This window comes from Falco cherrug, chromosome 15 (genome assembly GCF_023634085.1).
Source record: "Falco cherrug isolate bFalChe1 chromosome 15, bFalChe1.pri, whole genome shotgun sequence".
Classification (NCBI taxonomy): Eukaryota; Metazoa; Chordata; class Aves; order Falconiformes; family Falconidae; genus Falco; species Falco cherrug.
The window spans coordinates 2,480,245-2,504,518 of NC_073711.1; the positions used below are offsets into that span (position 1 = coordinate 2,480,245).

Consider the following 24,274-nt stretch of genomic DNA (forward strand, 5'->3'; position numbering starts at 1 on the left):
AAAAAAACACTCAAAAAAGCAAAGAAGGAAAGTCCCTCCAGGTTTCAGTTCAAGAATTACCCTGATATATCAGCTGCCTACTGTTTTCTCTGCAAAGTATCCCTTGGGTCCCTCTCAGTCCGATATTATTTCTAGTACTGAGATGGGAAGTGGAGTGGCGGCAAACAAGGCACCTTTTTAGCAGGAGCTGTTGAGCTCTGCCGCAGGAGGACCAGCAGCCTGGCAGCTCGGGGAGCCGGCACCAGGCACAGCTCCTGCTCCTTCCCACTGAGCAGCATCCAGCTGGTGGGGAGCCGATAGGTCTGCAAGCTTGTTTTCAAAGGTAGTAATCTAAGGTATCAAGCAGCAGAGTTTAAAAATAACAGAAAGAATTCTCCCTTCTACAAGGCACAAATAAAAAGAGGATGGTTGAGATAACAGTGATTTAAAAACTGTTACTGCCTCGGGTGCTGCAGTGGAAGGAACTGCACATGCATAGCAGTTTTCCCCACGGACAGCAGGTGCTTTCCTCATCGTCCAGCTGGGGGAATCCAGTTTTCATTTTCATTTTTCTGTAACGTCTTCAGTTTTTCTTCAGTTTCTTTATTTTTCTGTAGCATTTTTAGGATCATCCTGTGCTTGTAAGCCCCGCTGTATGTATTTGCAGTATGAAAAAAGCAAGTTAGGGGGTGTGTGTGGGAGGTTATATTGTGTTGAGCTTAATTTCTATTAAAAATCCATGCTGGTAAAGAAAAGGAGTTTCAGTCATGGCTGAAGCAAGGGATTTGGGATGAGATACCGTAAAGTGCTTAGAAGCTTAAAATGCAAGGTCAGTAGCAGTTCATGTGTCTGAGACCTGTGAGCTGTGTACGGACCCCTGCGTCACTTTAGGCACCACAGAGAAATTTGGGGGTTTTAGGGGGGAAACAGTAGAAGAGTCATGCTGAGTGATGCTTTGCAGCCCTGCTCTGAGCTGCCCCGGGGAGGCCAGAAGCAGCTGCGGTGCTGCTGCCTCATAGCTTAGTGCTGGGATGTTTGTCTTGAGACTGTAAGGTATTTGGGATGGATGTACTATTTTGTGAGTATTTTCATCAAGGTGCAAGTAGCATTACACAAACCTTGGTGGTGGCAGGGAGTGAGGAGCAGGTAGAGTTAGCCAGTTACAGCTCCTCTACAACGACATTTTCAGAGCAGCCTCGTAAAGCAAACTCCCAGCTCTGTCCGAAGCAAGTTTCTGCACGCTTGAATCATCTACATGCATAAGTATAAATCTGCGTTTCCCAGTAAAGCTCTGTCAATAAGAGTACTGCATCTTCTAGTGCAAGGCAATGCTTAAATTAAAGCTGCTAGAGAAAAGACTCGTAGGAAGAGCACTAAGCAGAGAGGGGAGATAAGGAGAGCATCTGAGCTGCAGAGCTGTCGGCACGCAGCTGATCTGCAGCTCCGAGCTTGGGTGATATCACGTCTGCGCTCTGCCTGTGGCTGCCTGAGACTCGGGGCTTTGCGGGGAGAATAAACTGGTATAGCATCCAATCTGCTCAAAATAAAGGGGGATTAAATCCTGGAGGGAAGTATCAGGAGGGTTTTTTGTCTCTTACCCAGGAGCTTTGCAGTGGAGGCACCTGGAAGTTGACGGACACACTCAGTAACTCTAAAATAAAGACACAGAAGTAGAAGTAATTGTTAAGGCAGTGCTGAGCAGGGCTGAAGGTAAGTCAGTTGGGGCACACGGCTGGTTTTGCTGTGCTGTCTTACCTTCATCTGTGTCCTGGTGCTCCCTCCCCAAGCATGTTCCTTGTCTCTTAGGGCTGGTTAGTTTTGGTGGTATTTACTGTTTTCAGGTTAGACACACGAACAAAAATCACTCCTCTAGGAGAGAATGACAGGCCATAGGCCTTTCCCCCATTTAAAAGTGTTCCAGAGCTGCAGTAGCCCAAGCTGGTCTGAAAAGAGAAGCACTCATCAACTAACCAGCTTTTCAATGGTTACACAAGGGAAGAGGATTTCTCTTTGGATGCAGATCCTCAAATCCCTGCTGAGAAACCGAAACAGCTGTGTTGTGTCAGGTCACTTGATCCGAATGACTGTCTAGCTTCTGCTTTCCTCTTCACATTTTGGGTTTTTTTTGCTTTAACCTTTGTCTTTCCCTGTCCCTTCCTTTGGGCTGGGTCCTGGCCTCAGTCACAGCAGTTAAATCTGGGGTAACTGCTTTGTGGATGAGACAAAGAACTGGCTCCAAACATGATAGTGGAGTATGTCTGGATCCGAGTTTTGCTGATGGATACTGTCAGCCCCTGCATTAATCCAGTGTTGGCTTTGAGAGGCAGAGCCACACACCTGCATGAGCCACTAAGCAATTTTATAAAAGTTTGTTGGTACTTTCTGTACAAAAGACATATTAGAAAGTCTGTAAGCACTGCTTTGTGTAAGGAAATTATATGGTCTGAAACATCTGGATACAGCTGATTGCATAAGTGTGTGTCTCTGTGTGTGGGTGTGTACCGGTAGCTTTGCATGGGAGTGTATAGGATTTGCAGTGCATGTATGTGGACATTGGTGTGTGTGCATGTATATTATTTATTGCTGTTTTTTCCAGTGTGGAATACTGCACATGGCTTTTATTCTTATTAGTAAGGGGAGAATCAAATTTGGCTTGGATACGCACAGAAATGTCTGGGAATTATCTAAGTATAATCATACCTTTTCTCAAATTTGGATGACCTGTCTGCCGCCTTCATTTCCCTTAATTCCTAGTCTTCCCCTGATATTCTTCCCTTTACCAGAAATCTTGCAGGAGTAGGTAACCCAATCCTACCCTGGGACAAGAAGACCCGGTCCTGGTCTCATTCACACTTACATAAACCAAAAATAAAATCTATTGGAAATTGGGAAATCTAGCATATTGACATTGATTTCCCAACTCTGCTGGTGATTTCTGGATTCCTGTCTACTTGAAACTGGTCTGAGAACTATTAATTCAGGAAACAGCAACCTGAACTTAATAGGGTTAATTATATTGACCTTAAGCCTTTGTTAATATAAAGCTTAGTGCCCTTGGTTTGAGGAAAGCTCTCTCAGAATTGACTACGTGACATGAAAGCTTCATGTTCTCCTGACCTAAGCAGAACCCAACATGCGCTGGCACTGGGGCTTGGGAGATCCAGCTCACTGTTCTTCTGACAAAAGATTGTCTTTCCAGAAGCTGAGTCTTTCTGATTTCAGGTTGTCCATTCAGTTGGGCTTTGGAGACCAACCATGGTTTAGCATTTCTGTTCCTTGCTCTTCATGCGGGTTTTTTTGACCCTTGTATTTTTTAACAGGAAAGCAAATTGCTGAAGAAACATCAGCCTGTGAAAGAGTTTCTGGAGCTTTTAGCACAAGCCATGAATGTTTTTCCCCAGAGTCTGAAGGGTATTTTGAGGAGAGATTTGAGCTTGATGGGGATGTCAGAGAAAGTTTCAAAGTATGGAAAATGTTTCTGTCTTTCCTTAAGTGCAAAAATAACTATTTTTTCAAAAAAAAAAAAAATTATGCGGGTGGATTGCTAGAATGATATGAAAGGATGGAGAAACTTGGCAGTGGGTATTTTTTTCAGCTTGATTTCTTCAATGGTTTTGTCAAATTCAGTTTTCTTAATGTGGATGCTCATGGGGAGGCTGAACTTCCCCACATGTCCTGCTCTTGTGAACCTGAATATCTCTTTCTTTTTCTTAAAGACAGAGGTGGTGTAGGTCAGTACTCATTACACAGATGTGCTGAGCTGTAGCAGTGGCTGAAGCTGGGGTATGAGTAGAGAGGAGGGTCTATCAGTGTGGGAAGAAATCCTGTCCTGGACTAGCAGGAGGTGTTTTGAGGTGGGATCATTGTGTATCGCTAGTGGGAAAGCACTGCCCCATACACCTTTTACTGCTTCTGTGTGGAGCAAGAGGACTTTCTGCAGAAGCAGGTTCAGGGCTGGTTCCCTCTTCAGGCAGCTTTGACATGAGCTGGGTGCATCCCTCTGGAGTGAGAGAAGATGAAAAAGTTTTGGGGTTTGGGTTTTGGTTTTTTTTGTTTTGTTTTTTTTTTAATTAAAAAAAGTCTTATCTGTCTACCTCCTTCCTAGTGGAGAATTTGTACGTGCAGGGGGAAGGTGGCTGCACTCAGCATGGTGCATTCACTGGGGTGGCTCTGAGTGGTTGGGCTCTACCTGTGGTCGGGCTCTACCTGTGGTCACTGGTATTTCACAGGTTGGAATAGGCAAAGTTGTTTCTCTTCCAAGGACTGTGGGAGTAGGGGGTATTTGCCTTGGTTTGACACACTGAGATGACGTGCTGGTAAGTGCCTGGTCTTGCATTCCTCAGGGGCTGGCTTATCAAGGTGCAGACAAATCCCTGCTTTTATTTCAGGTTTTGTTTGCTGGGGGAAGCTGTGATTTTGTTCCACTTCTGAAATACCTTCATTAGTCTGGTGCTGAGATTTGGGTCTAATTTTACCCAGATAGTGAAAACAGACTATTTAAAGAGGTGGTTTAAGCCTTGAATTTTTCTGCTTCTTATATTAGCAAAGAATATGGAATATTACCAGGGTAACCAAATAACCAGACAGCAGATTTGAAGTTACTAGCAGCACACAACAGCAGAGAGCAGTGTGTGGCTCACAGGGAGAGCAGTGCCTGCTGCAGCCTTCTGTCGTGCATGCAGGAGGAAGACTGAGCTGTATCAGGGTGATCAAAGACTGACGATGAGCTGACAGTGTGATGTGGCCGTAAAAAAGCAAGGTATGATCCAAGGATGTATTAGAGAATGAATTTCCAGTAGAGATTAATGCCGCTGTACCAGACAGTGGTGCAGCCTCACTTGGATTAGAGTAGATTGTTTGGTTGCCAATATTCAACAAAAATGTATTCAGCCTGAACAGGGACAAGGACAGCCGGGGGAGTGCAGGATCTGTCTGTGAAGGGTAAGCTGCAGAGTGCCTTGTCTAGCCTGGCAACGTGGTGGCTGAGCAGGAGCATAGCTGCTCTCCACAAGTGCTCTGAGGATGAAGACCTGCTGAGCAGAACTGCTTAAGATGAAAGAGCGAGTAGGTATTGGACAATCACAGCAAAATATGGGCTCTTAGTTAGAAGGCGGTCTCTGATCATCAGGCAGGAGTGTGGTGGTGGAGCAGCCTCCCTTAGGGTGGCATAGGGGTAAAAGCCCAGGAGGGCAGAGGCTCAAGAGCAGAGATCCCTCCAGGTGCAGTCGTGGCAGCTGAGGGTGTGTTTGGGACCCTTCCAGTGCAGCCTTGCCACAAAGCTGTTGAAAGCAGTTAGTGGCTGCAGGCTTTTAGCTGGCCATGGCTTATTGATAATTAATGAAAATGAGCACCTGGGTCTGATCATGTGCCTTAACTTTTTTCGTATGTGTGCAGCTCAACCTCTTTTTCCTCACTTTGATTCCTGCCCGTGTCCTAAAATTGTATTTGCTAAAACATCAAGAAAATGGGAACCTGCCCTCAGACTCATATATAGTCCTAATGTCTAAGTCTTTAGAAGGTTTTTCCAACTTCTATTGAGTCAAGAGACATCAAAGCCTCCAGCAGAGGAGCAAATCTGGCTTCAACATGTACCCCAGGTAGTGGTACCTGTTGTTGTACCTGTTGCAGGGCTCTAGTCCATGTTTTACCAACGTGGTAAATTATGTGGTGTTAACTCATATTGCTGGGTTTCCATGGCAACCTTTCACTAATTAATGCCACAGTAGCGAGGGAAAAAAAATCTGTCCTTAATGATGAATTAATTTGACAAGATTATTGTGGTAAGAGTTCTGAATAGACACTCTGAAGGTGTATAGTGGGGATGTGAGCACACTCATTGCTTATAAGGAGAATAACTGGGAAAAAGAGTAATATGTCTACATTATTCTGACCTTGTGGCATTCAAACTGAAATCTTTCTCACAATTTGGAAAGGGTTTGCAGTTCAGAAGGAAAAAAAATAATCCTGAAAAATGTCTAAGAGCATAACTCAAATGGTTATGCTTTTTTGTTCCTTTTTTTTTCTTTTTGTAAGACACTAACTCATTTTTTGGTGTTTAAGAGATTGAATAAAAGCTAGGTGAATTTAAGAAGTTAAATACTTGAAAGATTCAGAAAATTCACATTAAAAATGACATTATTTTATGTCAGAAAAAAAACCAGTTCCTCGTGATTTTTCCCAAATTTCAAACCCCTCTGCTCTTTCTTGCTCTAATTCCCCCAGCAGTGTGTGTGGGAAATCAGCTGTTAAGAGGTGGGCCCAAATGAAACCATAGATCGAGCCTGTTGTTTTGAAATTCAAAAAAGAACAAAATGCAGCCTCACAGCGTGGTCCTGACCGCTGAAGCAGTGGCCTTGGAAGCACATTAGCAAAAGTAAATCAGGAGTGAGAAAAACAGCAACTTTCTGATGTGTGTTGGATGGAGGTGAGTCATGAATGTGGATTCCCATCAGTGGTGGCAATTAAACTCCTTTAGTACTTTGTGCACAAGGCAATGGGTTAAGTCACAGTGTCCTGGCTAAATTCTTACTTGGATAATTATATTTAGCCTTCCTGAATCGTCCCCTCCTGCAGTTTTAATTAGACAGAGCTGTGGCTTACGAACTTCTGCATTGCATGGACCACAACCTAATAGGGAGTTTGGTAGAGACTTGTCATCCTACCAGTGATCTTGTGACTGCCTCCCATCCTGTTGTGACTGCAACAATTACTCGGAAGAGTAGTGTTAGGAAAATAATGAGTGTATTTTAGCTGCTGTTTAATGAGATTTCACTTTCGGAAGTGAGGGCACCATGCTGCTAACCAGCTCTTTGCAAAACTGCTGGCAAGCACCCTGTGAATCTGCTGTACCCCTGGCCAGAGCCTGCAAACTGGCAGGGTCTTGAGTTTGCTGGATTGTACCTCCCAGGGTCCTGCAGGGCTAGGAGAGCACTTAAAAGTTGTCATAGTGGCTGTGTTGTTGAGGAATGGAGCAGAGAAGTAGAAGGTTTTGCAGTCTTTCTGCTTTTGGTCTCTGTGACTGCTTGGGAGCAGCCCTGGGATGGAGGTGGGCGCGAGGTCCGGAGGATTTGTCTGCTGTGTGGTACTGCTGGGCTTGTCCTCTGCCCAGCCCCATCCAAACACTGCAGCCTTCATCCCCCAAGAGGTCCTGGGGTCTCTGACTGCTGCTACTTGGAGGTTTTAAACCATCTACAGCTGGGGAATGCATTTTTTTTCTCCCTGTGGCCAGCAGCAGCAAGGGTTGTGCGGAGCACGTGGCTTCAGGGCAAAGCAGTTTTCTCACAGGAGCCAGCACAGCCAGGGCTGTCGGCAGGAGCACTTGGGGTGTCACTCAGCTAGTGGGGTTATCAGCGGCTGTAGGTTTCAGGGAAATTGCAGCTTTGGCTGCTGTGGAGCATACCTGTGGCTGGAGAGCAGGGGACTGAGCAGGGACAGTGGCCAGAGTGCCATGGGATCCTGCCATCCTAAATAGCCTTGCCCCTCATTTTGCAGAAATGGCAGAAGTGGCTGGGCACTGCAAGGTGGTGCCTTTCTTGGTGATAAATGTATGCTTCCCTGGAAAAACTGTCCTAACATATCTATGCACAGGTCTCTGCTTGGTACCATGGGTCCCCCAAGCCCGTGCACAGCTGTGCCAACAGCTTTGCATGAGTGCGTGAGCTTCTTGAAAATGTGTTCCCAGTGTCCAGAGCTTGCACAAAAGTAAGCACATTTGTTTTCTCTTTACATGATTGCCCCTGTGAAACAGGCGGGTTGCATCAAGGAACACCTTCCTTTCCCCCTGGATAGCTACTGCTATCTGAGAACAAACATGGCAAAACCTGATACCAGCACACAGTCTGTGTTTTAATTCCTCCAGGTCAATTTAAGTGCAAAAAATATTCACAGTTCCCCCTCTAACACTGAGTGACCCAAGAGGAAGGGCCTGGGGGGCTTTATACAATGTAAACAATGCTGTAAGTTGTCACTAGTGAGAGTGCAGACACCTTTATTGAGATTTTCTGTAGTATTTATATATATTCTTATCTAATTAAGGCTGTTCTGGGCACTGAAATGACCTGCTTCGAAACCTTCACAGATCTCCTCTGGACTTAATTGGCTGCTGACTTGAGTTGTTAAAAGTTGCTTGAGAGGCTGAACTTCCAAGGATTATAAATAACAATGGAGATGGGATTATTTTTGTTTTTTTAAGGAGGGAGGAAAGAGAATGTGTCTGAGTACCTGCATACATTTTAGGACAAGTAAGTTCTCAGAAGAGTGCAAAAGGAGAGGCTGCATGCACAAAAAGTCACAGTCCCTTCAGCACAGCAAGGCAGAAGAATTTGAGGGCGTTACTGTGGCAAATTGCCTTGAGCTTTTGACAGCACCATGTTATCTCCAGCACGGAGGCTGGGGCTGCTGTGGAAGAGGTGTGGGTCTGCAGGATGGTGGCCTCTCCACTGCCGTTGCAGTGAAGCAGACCTTGCACTGGGGCATCAGTGGCATGTGCTGGCATCAGAGGAGTGAGACTGCCTGCCTTGCTCAGTGTGCTGCAGCTTAAATGGGAAGAACGTTTGGGTTTTCCAAAATGAGACTTATTTGAGAGCAGATCTGGAGAACTAGTCACTCTGAGACTGTTTTCTTACGTGAACAAATATTGCTGGTCTGACAGCGCTGCTGTTGTGCTGTAACAACACTATCCTCCTCCTGTCACAGCCCAGTTAACGGCAGTACCTCTGCAACAGAGATGGTATGAAGTATGGGCCCACTGTAAACATCAGGGGTGCTTTTGGTCCTTGTCTTACATCACCAAGGAGACTTGCAGTGGTCTAGCCATGGACTGCAAAGTCATAAAAGAGCCTGTTAGTATGCTTAGCCCATCGCACGGTCGCTCTCACCTGGGCACAGCTGCTGGCACTGTTGGGCTATGTCCACAGTCTCCTTCTGTGAATCTTGCATTTGAGAAACTTCTTCTGGGTAGTCACCCACACCCAAAGCTCTTCGTGGACTGGAGAGGTTCAGGTCTCCTACCTGTCGTAGAGGTGACAGCAGTGAGGCTTTCTTCCATCCTACCAGGCTCTTTGGCTGTAGCTGCACACGTGCACTGCCGTGCTTGTGCTTGGCCGCCTGTGCTGCCCTCCTGCCCTTCCTGGGCTGCTACAGCTCTTGTGCTGCTTCCTCCTTTTGGATGAAGTTATTTATTTTTTGTTCAAAGGCTTCCTTGTCTTGTAGATCCTTTGTTTTAAATCGTTTGTTGGTGTTTTCATTTTAGATAGCTAAAATGGAGCCTTTCTCCACTTCAGACTTCTAGCTCTACCCATTATACATAAATAATACCTCTCTTGGAACTATTTAAATTGTGTTAGCACAGTCTCTGAAATGGTAGTTTAGCTGAGCTTTTAACAGGTTTAATCTCTTTCTGGGTATTAATCCTTCCAGAACCTCTGATAAAATTTGTTGCTTTTCTCTGAATCCCTCCCACGCTGTCAATATCTGTCTGAAATGAGTTGCTTTGTGCAGAATAAGCCATGGGAGGAGGGGCTGTTACAGCGTTTTACAGATCTTGCTCTCATTTCAGTGTATTTCAAACTCCTCTCTGATTTCCTGCCACTGTTGCTCCTGTGATTCCTTGCCCTGTGAGCATCTGTCCCATTGAATATGGGTTTGGAATGGGTTTGCCTCCTGTTTATTAGCTTTATTTCTCAGTTCTCAGATATACTTGCAAGGTTTTCCTGTTTGATATCATCAGAGAACGTTAGTGAATAATACCACCTCTTGCACATTGCAATGAAGATGTAAAGGTACCAAAGACGGCAGCAGATGTTGGGTCCCATTTCTAGTTTCTTGCACTTGTTTTTTCTTGCTTTTCACTACATCACAGGATCCCTAAACCTGTGTGACAGCAAACTCAATCTGTGATCCAGGTTATCAAAGACTGCAACTGAACTGGAGGGGAAATTACCTTTTTTTTCAATTGTGTTACTGTAGAAATGACATGCTCTCCTATGAGGCAGTAGCAGACTTTGGGCAGCCTCTTCTATCAAGTATCAGGTCTGAAAAAAACAGGAATTGAGCTGTGAAACCATCCAGCACACCTTTGAGATTTCTGACCTCTAGAGTTGGGTTTGAACCAGCCATCTCCTGCTCAATTCGTTAGTGTCTCAGCCTGAATGTAATGTCCTGCGTTGGTACTGTTAGTGTTTGGGCTCCCACCAGTCAAGGTGCTTCATGGGGAAGGAAACAGCAAAGTCCCTTGACTGTGGAGCTGATGAGAGAGAACCTCTGTCTCTGTTCAGCTGAACCACATCCTCAGAGCCAAACCCCTCTGAGCTGGAGCTGAACGTTGTCTCTAAGTGTCTCCTTGTTCAAATATAAACACAAGGAAAAATCCCTCCGTGGTTTTGAGATGTCCAGGTTCCCCCTGATTCCACCTATTATGAAGGAAATAGCAAGGAGAAGGGTTTTTTTTTTCCTTCCGTGTTTGCTGTGCCACATGCACTGTTGCACATTGCACCCCTTGGCCATGTGTATTGCCACTATGGTCAAATTTCTCTGCTGTATCAGCTCTTTTCCATACTTCTTTCCTTTGGATACACTTCCTGGATGTTCCAGCTCTGCGGTTTTGAATGAAGGCCGCTAGCATCTCAAGCAATGCTGGCCATAAAAAATAATGTGAAAATTTCTGAGAGTAGGATATTATTATTTCTATGCCAGTGCTATAGGAGAGAAAAGCAATGAGATGTGAGGTGTGCAGCAGAAATGGAAACCTGTGTGAGAGAGATCACATTACATCTTTCCTGTTTCTTTTTCTCTGAGTGGACCATAAAACAGAAACAAATCAGGCAGTTGGAGCTCCTGTCCATTTTCATAGGGCTTGTTTAAATGAGATTTACTTAGACTAAAAGCTCCTTGGAGCCACTTAATTCTTCTAGGTGGAGTACATATCTAGGCCAGTAGTAAAAATTCCTTAGCAGATGTCTTCAGGAGGATACTCACCAAGTATTTTCCCAAAGAGAACATCTTGGATGCCTTCAAAAGTCAGTATTGATTCTTAATTATACTAGATTAGATAGTGTGGACAGGGCTTGGCATAGCATTTTTTAAAGCCTTGGGAATATTTGGAAGTTGCTCCAGTGATGAAAAGAGAAAATAAATGGTCTGCAGAGCAGTGAGGGGTACACACTCTTGTTTTCAGCAGTTAGTCGAAATAGCTCTAGCTGAAGTTTTTTATTCACTATCAATTAATGTTACCTCGTGTGGCACTGTTCATGGCACAAAGCCTGTGAATTCCATGAGTAGATCCCAGAGCCCTTGTAGCTGGTGCCTGTATGTTTACATTTTGCCTCTGTTTGCTCACTGCCTTTCTAGGAGCGGTGTCACTGCAGTTGGCATAGGTTTAGGCAACACATCTTTCCTATCTGTACTCATCATTTCCCATCACCTTTATCACTTTGCCAGGCTCACATGAGCATGATGCAATTGGTGTGAGCTGCCCACCATGCACGATGACCGGGAGAATTCATGCTCAATCATGACAGTTCCATTTGGGCAAGTTTCAGTCTAAATCCGAGTCGAGCTGTCATGGTGCACCCTCAGAACTGTCTGTACCTGTGTGTAGCAACCTCCCTGGACTGACACTCATATTTTACACTAGTTTTGCTCTAAAAATTTTCCCCTAAAAATGGAAAGCAGCACTGAAATTGGGTGAGACATCAGACACTGGGGTTTATATATTCCTTGAAGGAAGAACCCAAGCCTTGATGAACATAGGCTCACAGGTGTTCCCATTGGCTTTAGTGTCACTGTTCACTTGGGTAAGGACAGAGCCTTACAGCACAAACGAGGCTGACTGTGCTCAGCAGACAGTTAGGCAGGATAGTATTACAGGGAAATAAGAAAAGTTTAGATTGCTTTGAAGATCTGCATTGAGAAATTGCTTTTCTTCAGAGAATGAGCCTAGGTGTCTCATCTTCCTGTGCTCTTGAATACCATTTCTGAACTCTGAAGCCAGAGCAGTCTTGCATTTAACATGCTCCTTCGAGTACAAACCATGACCGTAAGTGCTCAGCCCATGGGTTGAGGGTTATCTGACTGCTATAAATGACTGCATTTCTAATGGTTATCCTAAGCACGCAAGGAAGAGAGTCCAGCCCAGGCAGGAGCTCTGTGTGGGGAGCTAGGGAGGACCGGCGCAAGCAATGCCCTGTGATTTTCCTGCAAAGCAATGAGGGCTCACTCCAGGCCTCTCCAGGTCAATGACATGGCACAGGCCAGGGAAAGGAAAGATCTTCCGTACCAGCAAAGCCCACGCATCCAGGGATTAGCTTCACATGAGTTGTACTGCTGCCGGTTCTTCTGGGGTGAATCATGTCCAGTACAAGTTGGATGTTTTCCACCCAGAGGCTGGTATGTATTTTTTATACACTCTATTTGCCTTTCCCCTCAGATTTGAGAGTTGACTTTTTTTTTAAGTGTAGGTGTTTTAGAAGTAACGTTTTGGTTCACCTTTAGAGTTACTGTTTGACTTCTTTGTTGTAACATGTCCTGATTAATGATTAATTGCAAAGGACATGTTCTGACTCCAGCCTGTGTCCTGGGGTGCTTGTCGCAGCAATGATGCACTAGGTGATTATTCACTACCCTTAACCTGACAGCTGTATTTCTTTCTTTGACTGGTTAATGACCTTGACCAGGTACACGTGCATTTGTGTAGATGTGTGTGGTTGTAGGGCGTTGGGGATGTGCAAATTTTCCTTCTACTTGCATGACCTTCATTTTACCTAAGTAAGGAAAAGGAACTGTTCCATGAACAGATGGAGCGTTATTTCTAGAGGTAGGTGAATAATGCAGAAATTTATTCATTTAAAACCCCTTCAGACAACTCAGATGTTTGCCTTAAGATAGTGTTGCAAATCCTAGTGCAAATATCTGCTCACATGAATGTTCAATCCAGCTATCTTGAAAATTGTGTGTGAATGCGATAGTCATCCCGTCCAGGAACAGAATAGTGCTAGGTGACTTAATTGATCCATTAAGGAAATTAGGAATAATCACTCTTTTAAGCAGTAGTTACAAAACAGATAGTTTGTAATCAGTGCATAGCCAAGTCAGACTAAAAAAGCTTGTCAAATTGTAGCAGGTAAAAATAATAATACAAAACCCAGTCTGTTCATGGATAGTTCACCAAGGAGGAAAGGCTGCTAAAATCAGCAAACGTTTGCTGCAAATAGTTTGCTTGGCTCTTGTTGTTCCTTAATGAATCAAATCTATTAGGCAGGGAAAACATCACATTGTCTTGAAAAACAAATCATATTTGGATGCCTCTTTCCATGCATTTGGACCCATTTTAACATGAACACACTAATTATGCTGTGGAGATGATTTTGTTATGGCAGAAATGAAAGCGAGTTTGCAGCTATAACTATTCAGCCATGAAGGGCTGGAATAGGTATATGGGGAGAGATGCCTTTTAATTCCATTGCATTTCTTTTTAATATTTGTATCCCTTTACTTCACATACAGCTTCAGAAAACGTTTCTGTTCTCTTGGGTGCAGAGGCAAAGGGCCTGGCTTTTAGGTCTCTGCAGCCTCAAAACTGCCATTTGTGTCAGAGGGACTTTGCCATCAACCAGTTTGCAGAATCCCGTCCATGGCCTAATTTGTACACAGATGGTAACAGGCTCACAAAATCCCAGTCTTCATGACATGCTTTCTGATGCACAGGGAACTCTATGAGTCATATTGCTCCAGCTATGGTCTTTTTGGATGGAAATTATACTTTTAGATATATACTGTGATTACATACAGCGGTGATGGGCTCATTTGAAGGAGCTGGAATGTAAGCCATTAAGTTGAGTGGCTGCCATTATGTACTGTGTTTGCCAACATGGAATAGACAATGATATTTCATCTGTGACAACTTTGCCCTCTAGACTTTGAATAGAATTATCTCGGTGTGTAACCGTTTTCTTCAGCACCATCCAGGTGACAATTTTGTTATCCTAGACAGCAAATGTGGCCTTTTATGAATCAGATAGGATGGACAGACTGGGACAAGATTTGCACGTGTCTTGTGCAATGTGACCTGGAGAGAGGGGAAAGGGACAGTTATACAGTAAGTGAGGTGACACCGGTTTGGCATGGTGGAGCCAACTGCACATCACACCTTACTCTCCGCTGTGCTTTGGCAGCAGCATTTTGCATAAGCTAAAATAAGAAACATCATGGCAATGGCTTGACTCACTCTTAACAGGCGCTTGGGCAAAGCTCCGGGGGTTTCGTAGCTCCTGCCGTGACTGAGCTGCACAGGAGTTTGCGTGCAGTGCAGGGCACTGTAGGCTTGTGTGGCTGCAAGGCAGCCGCCAAGGTGGGAGATGGGCAGCGAGGGGGTGCAGGAGTGTGCTGGTGCTTGCAGCTGCTCTCTCACTGTGGGCAGAGATAGCTGCTGTCTCCCAGAGCAGCCCAGGAGGCTGTGGTGGTAACTGGTGTTTCAGAATGGGTGGTGGTGACTTGAAACAAGATTCAATATTACGGGCTTTCCACCCTTTTTAATTGGAAGCTGAGAAGCGTAGATCCAAGCTGCAGTTCCAGTTGAGGGAGAGGCTTGTGGCAAGTGTCTGCTTGGAATTACTCCTGTTAAAGAGGATGTTTTGGCTGTGGCAGTTTTCCATAAAATCTGAGAAGCCATCAGAGAGTGCCTTTCATTCATTCCTAACCTGAAGTGAGGAAAGCAGCTTAGAGGTGGAAGGCTGCATATCCCCTTGCTGATCTGGCCAATCCGTGTAATAGGCTTACAGGGTCCGATGACAATCTGCAAGAGTTACGCGCATTTAACTAGCATCAATTTATTACCTTAACTGACAAGACAGCCTTTTACATCCAGGATTGTCTGTTGAGCTTTTAGTAGGAAAAAACCTATGATAATGCAAAGTCAATTAGATGGGAATGAGAGTATCGTGCCAGATACCTTTGTTCCCTTGGTTTCAACAGTGAGGTATCAGGTATGTGCTGTGATATACACCCCACTGTGCCACCCCTCTTCCTTCCAGTGCCCTGCATGCTACTTCCCCAAAAGCAGTGGTCACAGCAGGGTTTGCACTATGTTAAATGCTTTCAAGATCTGAGTGATACAGTGCATATAGCAAGACATTTCTGGGCTGCGGAGGCTAGGCCAAGCCAGGGTGCTGTGCCAGCCCTGGGCACCACGGGCTGCAAGATCAGGGCTTCGAGAGCCAAAGGATACCACAGGCTTTGGCTCAACAAGCGGCTCAAGGAGGGAAGCTGTTTTACATTGCTTACTTTGAAGTCCTGCCTGTTTGCCCTCTCAGGAGTTGACACGGATGGAAGGTGAGATGTAAATGCAAGATGTGGTTGCTATAACGACTTGAGCGCTGTGCTGAGTCTGTTGTGCTGTGTTATTGATTGCGTGCATGGGGTGGTGGCGAACGGAGGCTGGTCCCCTGGGTGTTTCCTTTGAGCTCAGGATGCCTCTCACTGGTTTTTGGTCCAGGTGCTGTAATGCTGAAAGACTTGAGGAAGACTTGTGGTTTTGCCGGAATAATCTCTTGAAGATCATTATGTAGGGGGTTTGTCTGGCCATTTCTTCTTCCGGGTGCTCATCCTAGTTTTTCCTCTTGCTGCCTGAGACAGAAGCAATGGAATTTTCACTGCATGGCTCTTGGTTTGCACCAGAGCAGCTGGACAGGCTCTGCTTTCCACTGGCTTGGCTGGCAGTCAGCCAGCTGAGCCAGGGCTGTCACTGCCCCTGCAAAGTCACCCGAAGCCAGGGGTGGTTCCTGGGGGGCCATGTGTTGTTTCTCCAGCCTTTGCCTACTTTGTGCTAGCATTTAATTAGACTTTTCTGAAAGCTTAGTGTCTGCAAAACAATGTGTAGATGGTATTCCCCTCTTTGTGCTCATCTACCAGTATGCCAGTCCTTGACTGTATCAGACGTGAGCTGCAGTGACTTACGCTAAGAAATCAAGAGGTCATAACAGCAAATAAGGAGCCCGAGCGGTGAGTGTAATCAGTGTAATACATTTGTCTGGACTTTAATCCAGCCTGGGCACTGATTTGCACAAGCAACAGACACCACTTCCCAAATTCTCATCAGTTACTAAAAATACCTCTCTCTCTTCTTTTTTTTTTTTTTTTAATGATATCTTGGCCTCGTACTACAACACTGATACGTGAGAATTATGCATTATGAAGCCTGTTGCTGAAGATGTGTTTTAATACGTTGTGGTCTAATGCGACATAATCCAGGCATCTGCTATGTTTTTAAAAGGTGTTTTAAAACACATTGCAGTGATTGATAACATGAAGGGGCTCGTGCTGTGTGCTCCTTGTACTTGGCCATCCAGGAGTAATATTTCTGTTTTGTATTAACAGCCCTGCATTTGAATTAGTTTCCTTTCGTGGTTTTTAGACCCTGGCCAACTGTGTCAGCTTTTATAGGACAAAGTATCTACTTATGCTTTCATTAGTTCTGATCTGTCACTATTTATTTCACTATGAATGCCTGATTCTGCTACACTCAGTAGTCCTGGTGCATATGCCTGTGCGTGCGCAGCTGTGAGCCTATGTGCCATTGCCCGCTGCTAAGCAGAGCTGGGATGGCTTAGCTGTGTGTCACCAGCTTTGTGGTGGCTGGTGCCCGTTCTCCTGCAGCTTCAGGGGTAAAGCCTCCACGTCTGGGATGAACAGATCTGTCTGCTGCTGTGTTGTGTTGAATAATGCAATCCACTGGGGCTAATTTCTGTCATTTGCTCCTTAATACCTTTTTGCTTTGGAAACTCCCATGCCCCGGAGTAACAGGTGATGTACATCTTAAAATAAATAATCTCTAAACCATCAAGCGCTCTTGCCTTCCTCAGAGCAAAAGTCATCTCTCCCTGCAAAACCGTTCAGTTGTTCAGAGGAACTCAGTTTGCCTACAGTCAGCCAGTCTGCTCTGTGGGAGAGAAGACTTTTGCTTTGCAATTTCAGTAAGAACAAGCTTCTTGGGTAAAATGAATCTAGATTTGGCATTCCTGACATTTCCAGTCAAGTCTTGGTTATCCGTGAATGGGCTGTGAGGTTACGGATTAGCTACACCATGGGCATAGGGATGCTCAGGGTGATCTTGGTGCAGCTGAGTGCTCTATGCTGTACCTCCTCGCAGGGTCCCTTAGCTCAGGGCTCAGTGCTCCACAGCAGCCTCTTGCCCTTCACTGTACATTCTCAGAGCCTAATTTATATATATTTTGTAATATCCGTTTTGCTTATCTGCGTTATTCTGCACCTTGGGTAATTGAGAGATAACTGTATCTGTCTTCCTGAGTCCTGCAGTGGTCTGTACGAAATGCTTCGATGTTATCTGGCACAATGTTTGCTGCCGCAGCGAGCAGCAGGGCTGGGCTGATGCTTTATTAACACTGGAAACATTGCTTGGTAATCCTGACTGCTTCCCCCACCCGTACAGTGTACTGCAGGCTCAGCCCAGTATGATTAAACTGGGCATAAATCAAAGCACAACTTTAGCCCACTGACCACAGGGCTTCCAGTACAGCTCTAGGTGTTTGAGGTGGTTACGGCCTTCATTGAGGAATGTGAGGAGTCCCTTCTGGGGTCAGAAAACTGGGATTTGTGCAGATATTTTAGGTTTAGAACTTGAAGAGTGTTTAGCCATTTGTTCCCATGCACTGTAACGAGGGATCCCTGCTGACAGCCTGGCTTGGCCCCAGGTCAGTGAGGTGCTGTGGGCTGCTCTGCTGTGTTTGACGGAAGGTGCTGTTTTCCCTGGAGCAGTTGAAACTTTTGAGTCCCAGAACCAATCTCATCATTTATCTGAGTTAAAAGATTATGGTTAGTGGTTATTTTTAATTACTCTATGTGAAAGATATGTCATCAGGCAAGGGCAGGCTTAATGTGCCCAGTTCGCAAAAGGGATTGGAAAGCAATTATGGTGACATACGTACCATCAAAGTGGAGGGCTCACTGGCGCTCCAGAGCCAATTAAAAACTGCACGGGCAATGCTAGTCCTTTTCCTCATTCACTCTCAGCTCTCCAGTTACTGTATGCAGCTCTGTGTTGCAGCTGTTAATAGGAATGGACAATAACCATAATAAGATGGACAATAAGACTAATACCGTACCCTGGAGTCTCCTATTGTACCCTGTATGAGGCCAAGTGATTTCATGTGTGCCAGGTGATACCTTTTCAAGAAAATTGAAACCAATGGAAAATACAATAACCCAGAACCTTTAAGTCTGTACTGATTCTCCACCTTTAGATAGAGACATAAAGCTTCCAACCAAGTGTGACAGTCTTTCCAGAATATGGGGCTATCAGAGGCTCTCTCACTCCAATCAGCCTCTTTCAGCTGAAATCCAGCCATTAGTTAAATTCATCAAAGGGCTTGAAAGCAGAAAGGGAAATTCTTTGCCTCGTGCTTAACCTTTGTGTGATTGCACCTCTTCAGAGAATAAGCAAATCAAGTGGAAATGCCCTCCCATTTGTTTTATGAATGAGCCGTGTGGCAAATTCACTGTGATTTGGCTTTATTCAGTTTGTATAATTTCTGATGAGAGGTTTAAAAATAAATACACAATCAAAGGGACTGTGGGGAGATTATACATAAAGAACAAAAGTACAACATGATGGGGTGGGGTGACATTTCCTTGTACACTTCCTTTTTGTCTGCTCCATCAACTGAGTGAACCTGTCCTAGCTGTGAAAACCAGTGACACACTGGGCTGAAACGTGGGCTGCAGCTGGTGTTGTCTGTGCAGCTCAGGTGAGCACCCCATCACACTGCGCCCGTGCTCGTGCCGTATATGTGGTTTTCATGGGGGAGACATATGAGTGGATCTCAGCAGAGCTTTGAATGCCTCTTTGGGAAATCTTTAAGGGGACAGCATTGCTGTTAACAGCCCTATCAATCTGCGTTGTAAGCGTTACTGCTTGTGAAGGAGCAATGCAATTAAAACACTAGAGGGTAAAGCAGTGTGAGGTGCTTTTCTTCTGGGAACACGGGCAGCGAAGTGGTATTCTCATTTGGCTGGAGGTTTGCAGATCGTTTATGTCTCCTGTTCTGCTGGGGCTCCTTTGAGCATTGATTTCTTTATTTTGAATGCCAGCACTCTGTATATTCTTGTTTTAAGATGTTTTGGCTGCTGCCATTATGGAAGGGCCCGTTGAATACAGTGGGAAATGCTATTGTTATTTTACAGTGCTTTTATGTTGTCTAAATAAAGGGCATGTCTGTACAAGAACAATTTGAACAAATGGCATAGTCTCACCACGTTTCTCCATCTCCCTTTCACAGCCTGCTCCCTATTCCTGCTTTCCCGCTGCTGTGGAGGAGTACGTAGTTTATGTAATGCTGATTTGAAAGGGAACTTCCCAGAGCTTTTTTTTTTTTTTTTTTCTATTACAACTCTGTTGATGTATTAATAAATGATCTAATAGAGAAATATTTCCCTGCCTTCAGATTATTCGTATTACCCAGGGGCCATGGTCCTAGAAACTTTGTAGGTACTTAGAATTTTCTAAGGAGATGGGTGATATATGATAGATTTCTTTGGGTTTTTTTGGGAAGGTGACTCTTCATTAAGTTAATTTTTGATTAGTGAGAAACTCTGTGCTGGAAATTAGATGCTGAATCTTGTGGGCTAACTAACAATGATGGTTTATCCCTGGAAGAGGTATGGACAGGTAATAGTGGTTTGTGTGGCCTACCCTCAAACTAAAGCACCCCTCCGAAAAGAGAACTGCTATTTGGTGCCTACTTCAGTCTCCAGGGACCAGTAAGTCCCCAATTTCTTTTTGAAATTAGCCCATAAGAAGTAAGTGTTGATTAACTGGGACTACTTAGCAAAATTCTGCAATAATGACTGATTTCACTGAAACACGTTTCATGCTCGGCTGCCTCACTGCGGGCAGTTGGGGAGAAGGAGCAGATGTTAGCCTCCAACTGTGCTTCTGGGCTTTGGAAGTGAGCAAAGTCAGGGAGAATGCACCAGATACATTGGAGGCAGAGGCTCACCCATTCCCCAAACTGTTCTTCCAAGAGGCCGCATCTTGTAAAGCTGGAGCCAAGTCCCTTTGCAGCGATACAGCAGGTTCATGGGTGGTAGATTTAAAGCCTGCAGTAGCCTGGGACAAGTTGTGAACCTTGGTTTAGAGGTCACTTTCTGAAATGTAGTTTAGAAAAACATCCTAGGTGGTGATCCTGAGCTTTTTTGGTCAGGATGTGCTATAGATACAGACTGCAAGACAGGAGGTGACAAGGTGTGTGGGACCTGCTGCTGCAGGAGGGTCTTTCACGGCTTCTCCCTTCCCTTTCCTCTCCTTCAGGTCATGCAGGTTTGCTCCAGACTTGCTTTAGTAGTGGGGTCAGGCAGAGTGATTCTACCACATCATTTAACAGGGTGTTGTTCCTGTTAATCCTTCTCTTTTAATTTTCCTGCTTACTTTGATGGGAAGAGTTACTTTATCTTGATAGCAGTGACACAAAGGAATAGCCAAAAAAACCCAAAAAGTAAAACAATTTGCAAATTCCAGAGCTGAAGTACCACTTTTGAGCTCTTACATTCCTTGGGATCTCCCCCTGTGGCATTAATGACAATCCTTCCCCTTTGGCTGAGGTCTTTGGAAAGCGCAAGGAAAGGAGACAGTCAGGATCATTTGTCATACGGGTATTTCTGAGCTTTCCCAACACTGCTGAGGACAGTCACAGCTAGGTGAGCTCAGCACAGGTTTTGCAACAATGTACCACAGCTCCTTTGCTGTGCTACAGCCTTCAGCATCTCTGCCATGGCATGCCACAGTGTGCCAGCATCAGGAGCTCTCAGCTGGCACGCGCTGGTGGTACTGCATCCCAGAGGTCATGACTTGCAGAGTCCTCTGAAACCCTTTTTTATTGTTTGTTGTTGTCATTTTATTTTGGCAGCAGCTCTAATGTAATTCAGTATTTCCAGTGGCCATGTTCCATCCTGGAAATAACACCAGACTAGAAGAGAAAGGAAAATACACGCAGACCTTGAGTAGGAATATTTTTTCCCCACTAACTTTACTTGCTATTGTGAAAGCATTCACCTGCTTTACATGAGCGTTAGTAGCATCTTAAAGAAGCATCTTTAGAGTGAGGGTTTGTGACTGAATTATTGGAGGTTTACAGAGTGCTTTGGAAACCTGTGATGAAAATCCCTGGAAAGGCTGATGCGTGCGATCCTGGCAATACACTGATAATGCCCCATGTTCTTAGTGTGTGTTCCAGAAATGTCAGCTGTGCATATAATTAGAGAGAACATTGTCTTTTTTCCCTTTTTCGTTTTCCTCATTAAGTTTATTTATTTCTGGCGCTGGGACATAGAAGTACACCTCAAATCTCTGTTCTGGGACTTACCTTTGGCCATGACCAGGTGTTTGCTAGGAGGTGAAGAAGGATCCATGATGAACAGTGACTCTGGTCCCTAGACCATGCACAACATCCCAGTGGTTAATCCAGTCTTCTGCCTACTGTTTTTTTGGTTTTTTTTTTTTTTTCTTCACCCCAGACAGAAAGTGGTTGGCAGTGCTCTGAAGTCTCTGTAAAACACTAAAAATTATTCTCAGGTCTGCTGTTAAGGAGTGCTCTTGGGCATTTCTCCTGCATTGATGTTAGATGGTGAGAGTGTTGGGGAACTTTTCTCTTTGGGCTCTTCAGTTTGAGCAACCAATGGCAAGAATGATTGATTTTAATGGGAGCTAGGACTTTCACCTTGAAGACAAGCAGTATTCAGGGTATGTCAAAACCAAATGTACTTAGTATTATTATCACCTATTGCATTTCTTCTAGCCGCCTCTCTCTTCTTATGAGTAGAACACTTTTCCCAAATATCTGTGTTCTTGTTATTATAAATTTAAAGACTGAGATTTTGTGAATTCTTCCGGTAGGCACGGAGAACATGATTTTATTTACAACAGCCTTCACATACTGAGAAACTGCTGTATCTGGGAGAGTATGATTTAATATTTGGCTATTCCTATTGTGATTATTATTGTTAAATCTAGTTCTTTGTTACCCTTTTTAGTGATGGCCAAATTGTGGATGGGATGAACATAAGACATTGGAAGTGTAAACTTCTGCATCACCCAATTAAGCACAGAGTAATAGTAATTTCTAGGGCATGATTCACCTCACTTGAAGGTAGGCAACTGAAATTGCTGAGATGAATCACACTCCAGATGTGTCTCTTTCTCTTCACTGCTTATAAAGGAGTCCAGATGACTCTTAGATGCTGTGTGGTAGACATCTAAAATTATGGGAGATAAGTCCCTTTTGAGGTCTTCGGTGGAGTATGTGTGACCGCAGTGCTAAGACCCAGATTTGAAACCAATAGACGTGAACTTTCTGCAGTAAAGAGCTCCTGTGTTGAATTCTCAGAAAATAATATTTTATCCTGACCTTTCTCTAGTTTATCATCTCTTGCTGCTGCAGATGTCAGATTCTGTCTCTGTAACCCTGCCCTGAGTCAGACAGCTCCACAGATGCAGCAAGATGTCTTGCAAAATAAATTAAACTGGATCTTTTAATTTTAGACTCTGATGTTCTCTCAGTGGGCCCAGCATGTGTGATGGCAGGAACTTGAATTCTGCCATCCTGCTACCGCCCTTATTTCACAGGCTGAAGTGTATTTGTATTTGGGAAGGCCAGGGCTTGCTTGCAGGCTTGCTGGCATATGGATCCCTTTCTTGGGCTAAGGACACGGACCAGGGACTGGAAAGGACCAGCTAAAGGGCCCTTTTTTCTGTCTCCTGGCACTACAATGTGAAAACCAAGAATTTACAGCCTTTCTCCTTGAGTATCAAGAATTACTTTGCAAAGCCACCTCAGCTCCTGACATCCACTGAAAGCACCTTCCAGAACACTGCATTAACAACAGAAAAAGGCCAGGCACCCCCCTCTGCTTTTCTGGCCCTCGGCAAGTCCCTGTCAGCCCTTGCCGTAGCCAGGCCATGCTCCTTGGAGCTGGGATTTTGTGCCTCAGGCTCGGAAATGCACTTTTGCAAAGTAGGCTAGGAGGCTCTATAACACAATCCCTCTGAAGTTTGGTTTCAGTGATGTTTCTGTGGCAGTTTGTGCCTAGAACTGCCTGTGTGTGAAGTGACAGCAAAGTCTATGTCAGCTGAAGCAGAAAAGGATGAAACACGGCTTTTGCGTAATAGCTCTGTTCCTGGTTCATCATCAGTGAAAAATGGACTAAAATACCCAATGGCATTAACAAAAGGAGTGTGTCAGGCCAACCTGTTTTATTTTTTTACAAGAAAACTGTTTTTCTACACAAGGAGAATGTACTCTACCTCATTTATTTAGATAAGCTAAATGTAAGATCACCATGAGCCACTGGTGGGAGGTAGCCATGGGAAAAGGGGGGTAATGTTATATATTAGTGCAAGATTTCTGTGACACTGCAGTACTTCATGCTGTTTCAAAATCTCTGATAAGGTCTCTTTGGGAATAGTATTTACAGTTCTGGTCATCTACGTTCAAGAAAGATGCAGGCAAAATATCTAGGTGCCTAAAAGAGGTAGTGAAATGCTCAGGGAGAGGAAGAGCCATCTGCTGGAGAGCCAGGCTGAGAGAGCAGAGCTTGGTTAACTGGGGAAACCACAGGCCGAACATTGTCCATAAATACAGCAAAGCGAAATACCAGCGAAGGAGAAGAGCTTGGTCCTGGCAGAACAGACAGCTGTTGACTGGTCTTGAGTATATTGAGGGGGTTTTCTTCAGCTGTGAAGTCTTCATTCCTTCGAGATCCCTCTTGGGCTTCTTTGTGGTTTGAACTGATATGTATTTAGGAAAGCATCTAGACACCTTCATTTAAAGCATCGCAAGGTTTTGTGAGGAAGAGCTGAAACATATCACTATGTGCATTCATATTCATGATATTAATAGCTGAGCATTCAGCTGTTGTACTGGAATTGGAAATCAATTTTTATAACTTATTTTTCCTGATGTGGCTACCCTACTTTCCTAAATGAGAGCCTGGAACTGGGGTGAACTGAGGGACCTACACCATCTGACTTCAGCTGGCACTGGTTTGGATGGGATCCTCTGGTGCCCAGCTCCTTGCAGCTCTGTACCAAAAGCCCAAACACGAGATAAACCCACACTAATACAGTAGATGGCCTCTGTGATGAGTTCAGCACATCAATTAGGTCCATTGCGCAACTCCTCAATGAGAGCTTGTTATTAACCCGTTTCTTTCTTTTCAGTCTACTATCAGGTGATCTTGAGGCTCGTGTTTAGAAGTCCCCTATATAATGTACGAAGAAGCCATGTTTCTTTTA

At 44.6% G+C, this 24,274-nt stretch overlaps 1 protein-coding gene across 10 annotated transcripts in view; it reads left to right on the forward strand.

Annotated features, from left to right (window-relative positions):
- ARHGEF9 (Cdc42 guanine nucleotide exchange factor 9) overlaps positions 1-24,274 on the forward strand; it is a 221,546-nt gene that overhangs the window by 125,607 nt on the left and 71,665 nt on the right. The window contains exon 1 of one of the 10 annotated variants that reach the window (XM_027809264.2): positions 12,244-12,363. The exons of 8 other annotated variants lie outside the window; for them this stretch is intronic. In XM_027809264.2, the coding sequence (XP_027665065.1) occupies positions 12,325-12,363 (39 nt within the window). In that variant the 5' untranslated portion in view covers positions 12,244-12,324. Of the gene's footprint in view, positions 1-12,243; positions 12,364-12,664; positions 12,791-24,274 lie in introns of those variants that run through there. One more of the 10 variants, XM_027809269.2, reaches the window with a different exon arrangement.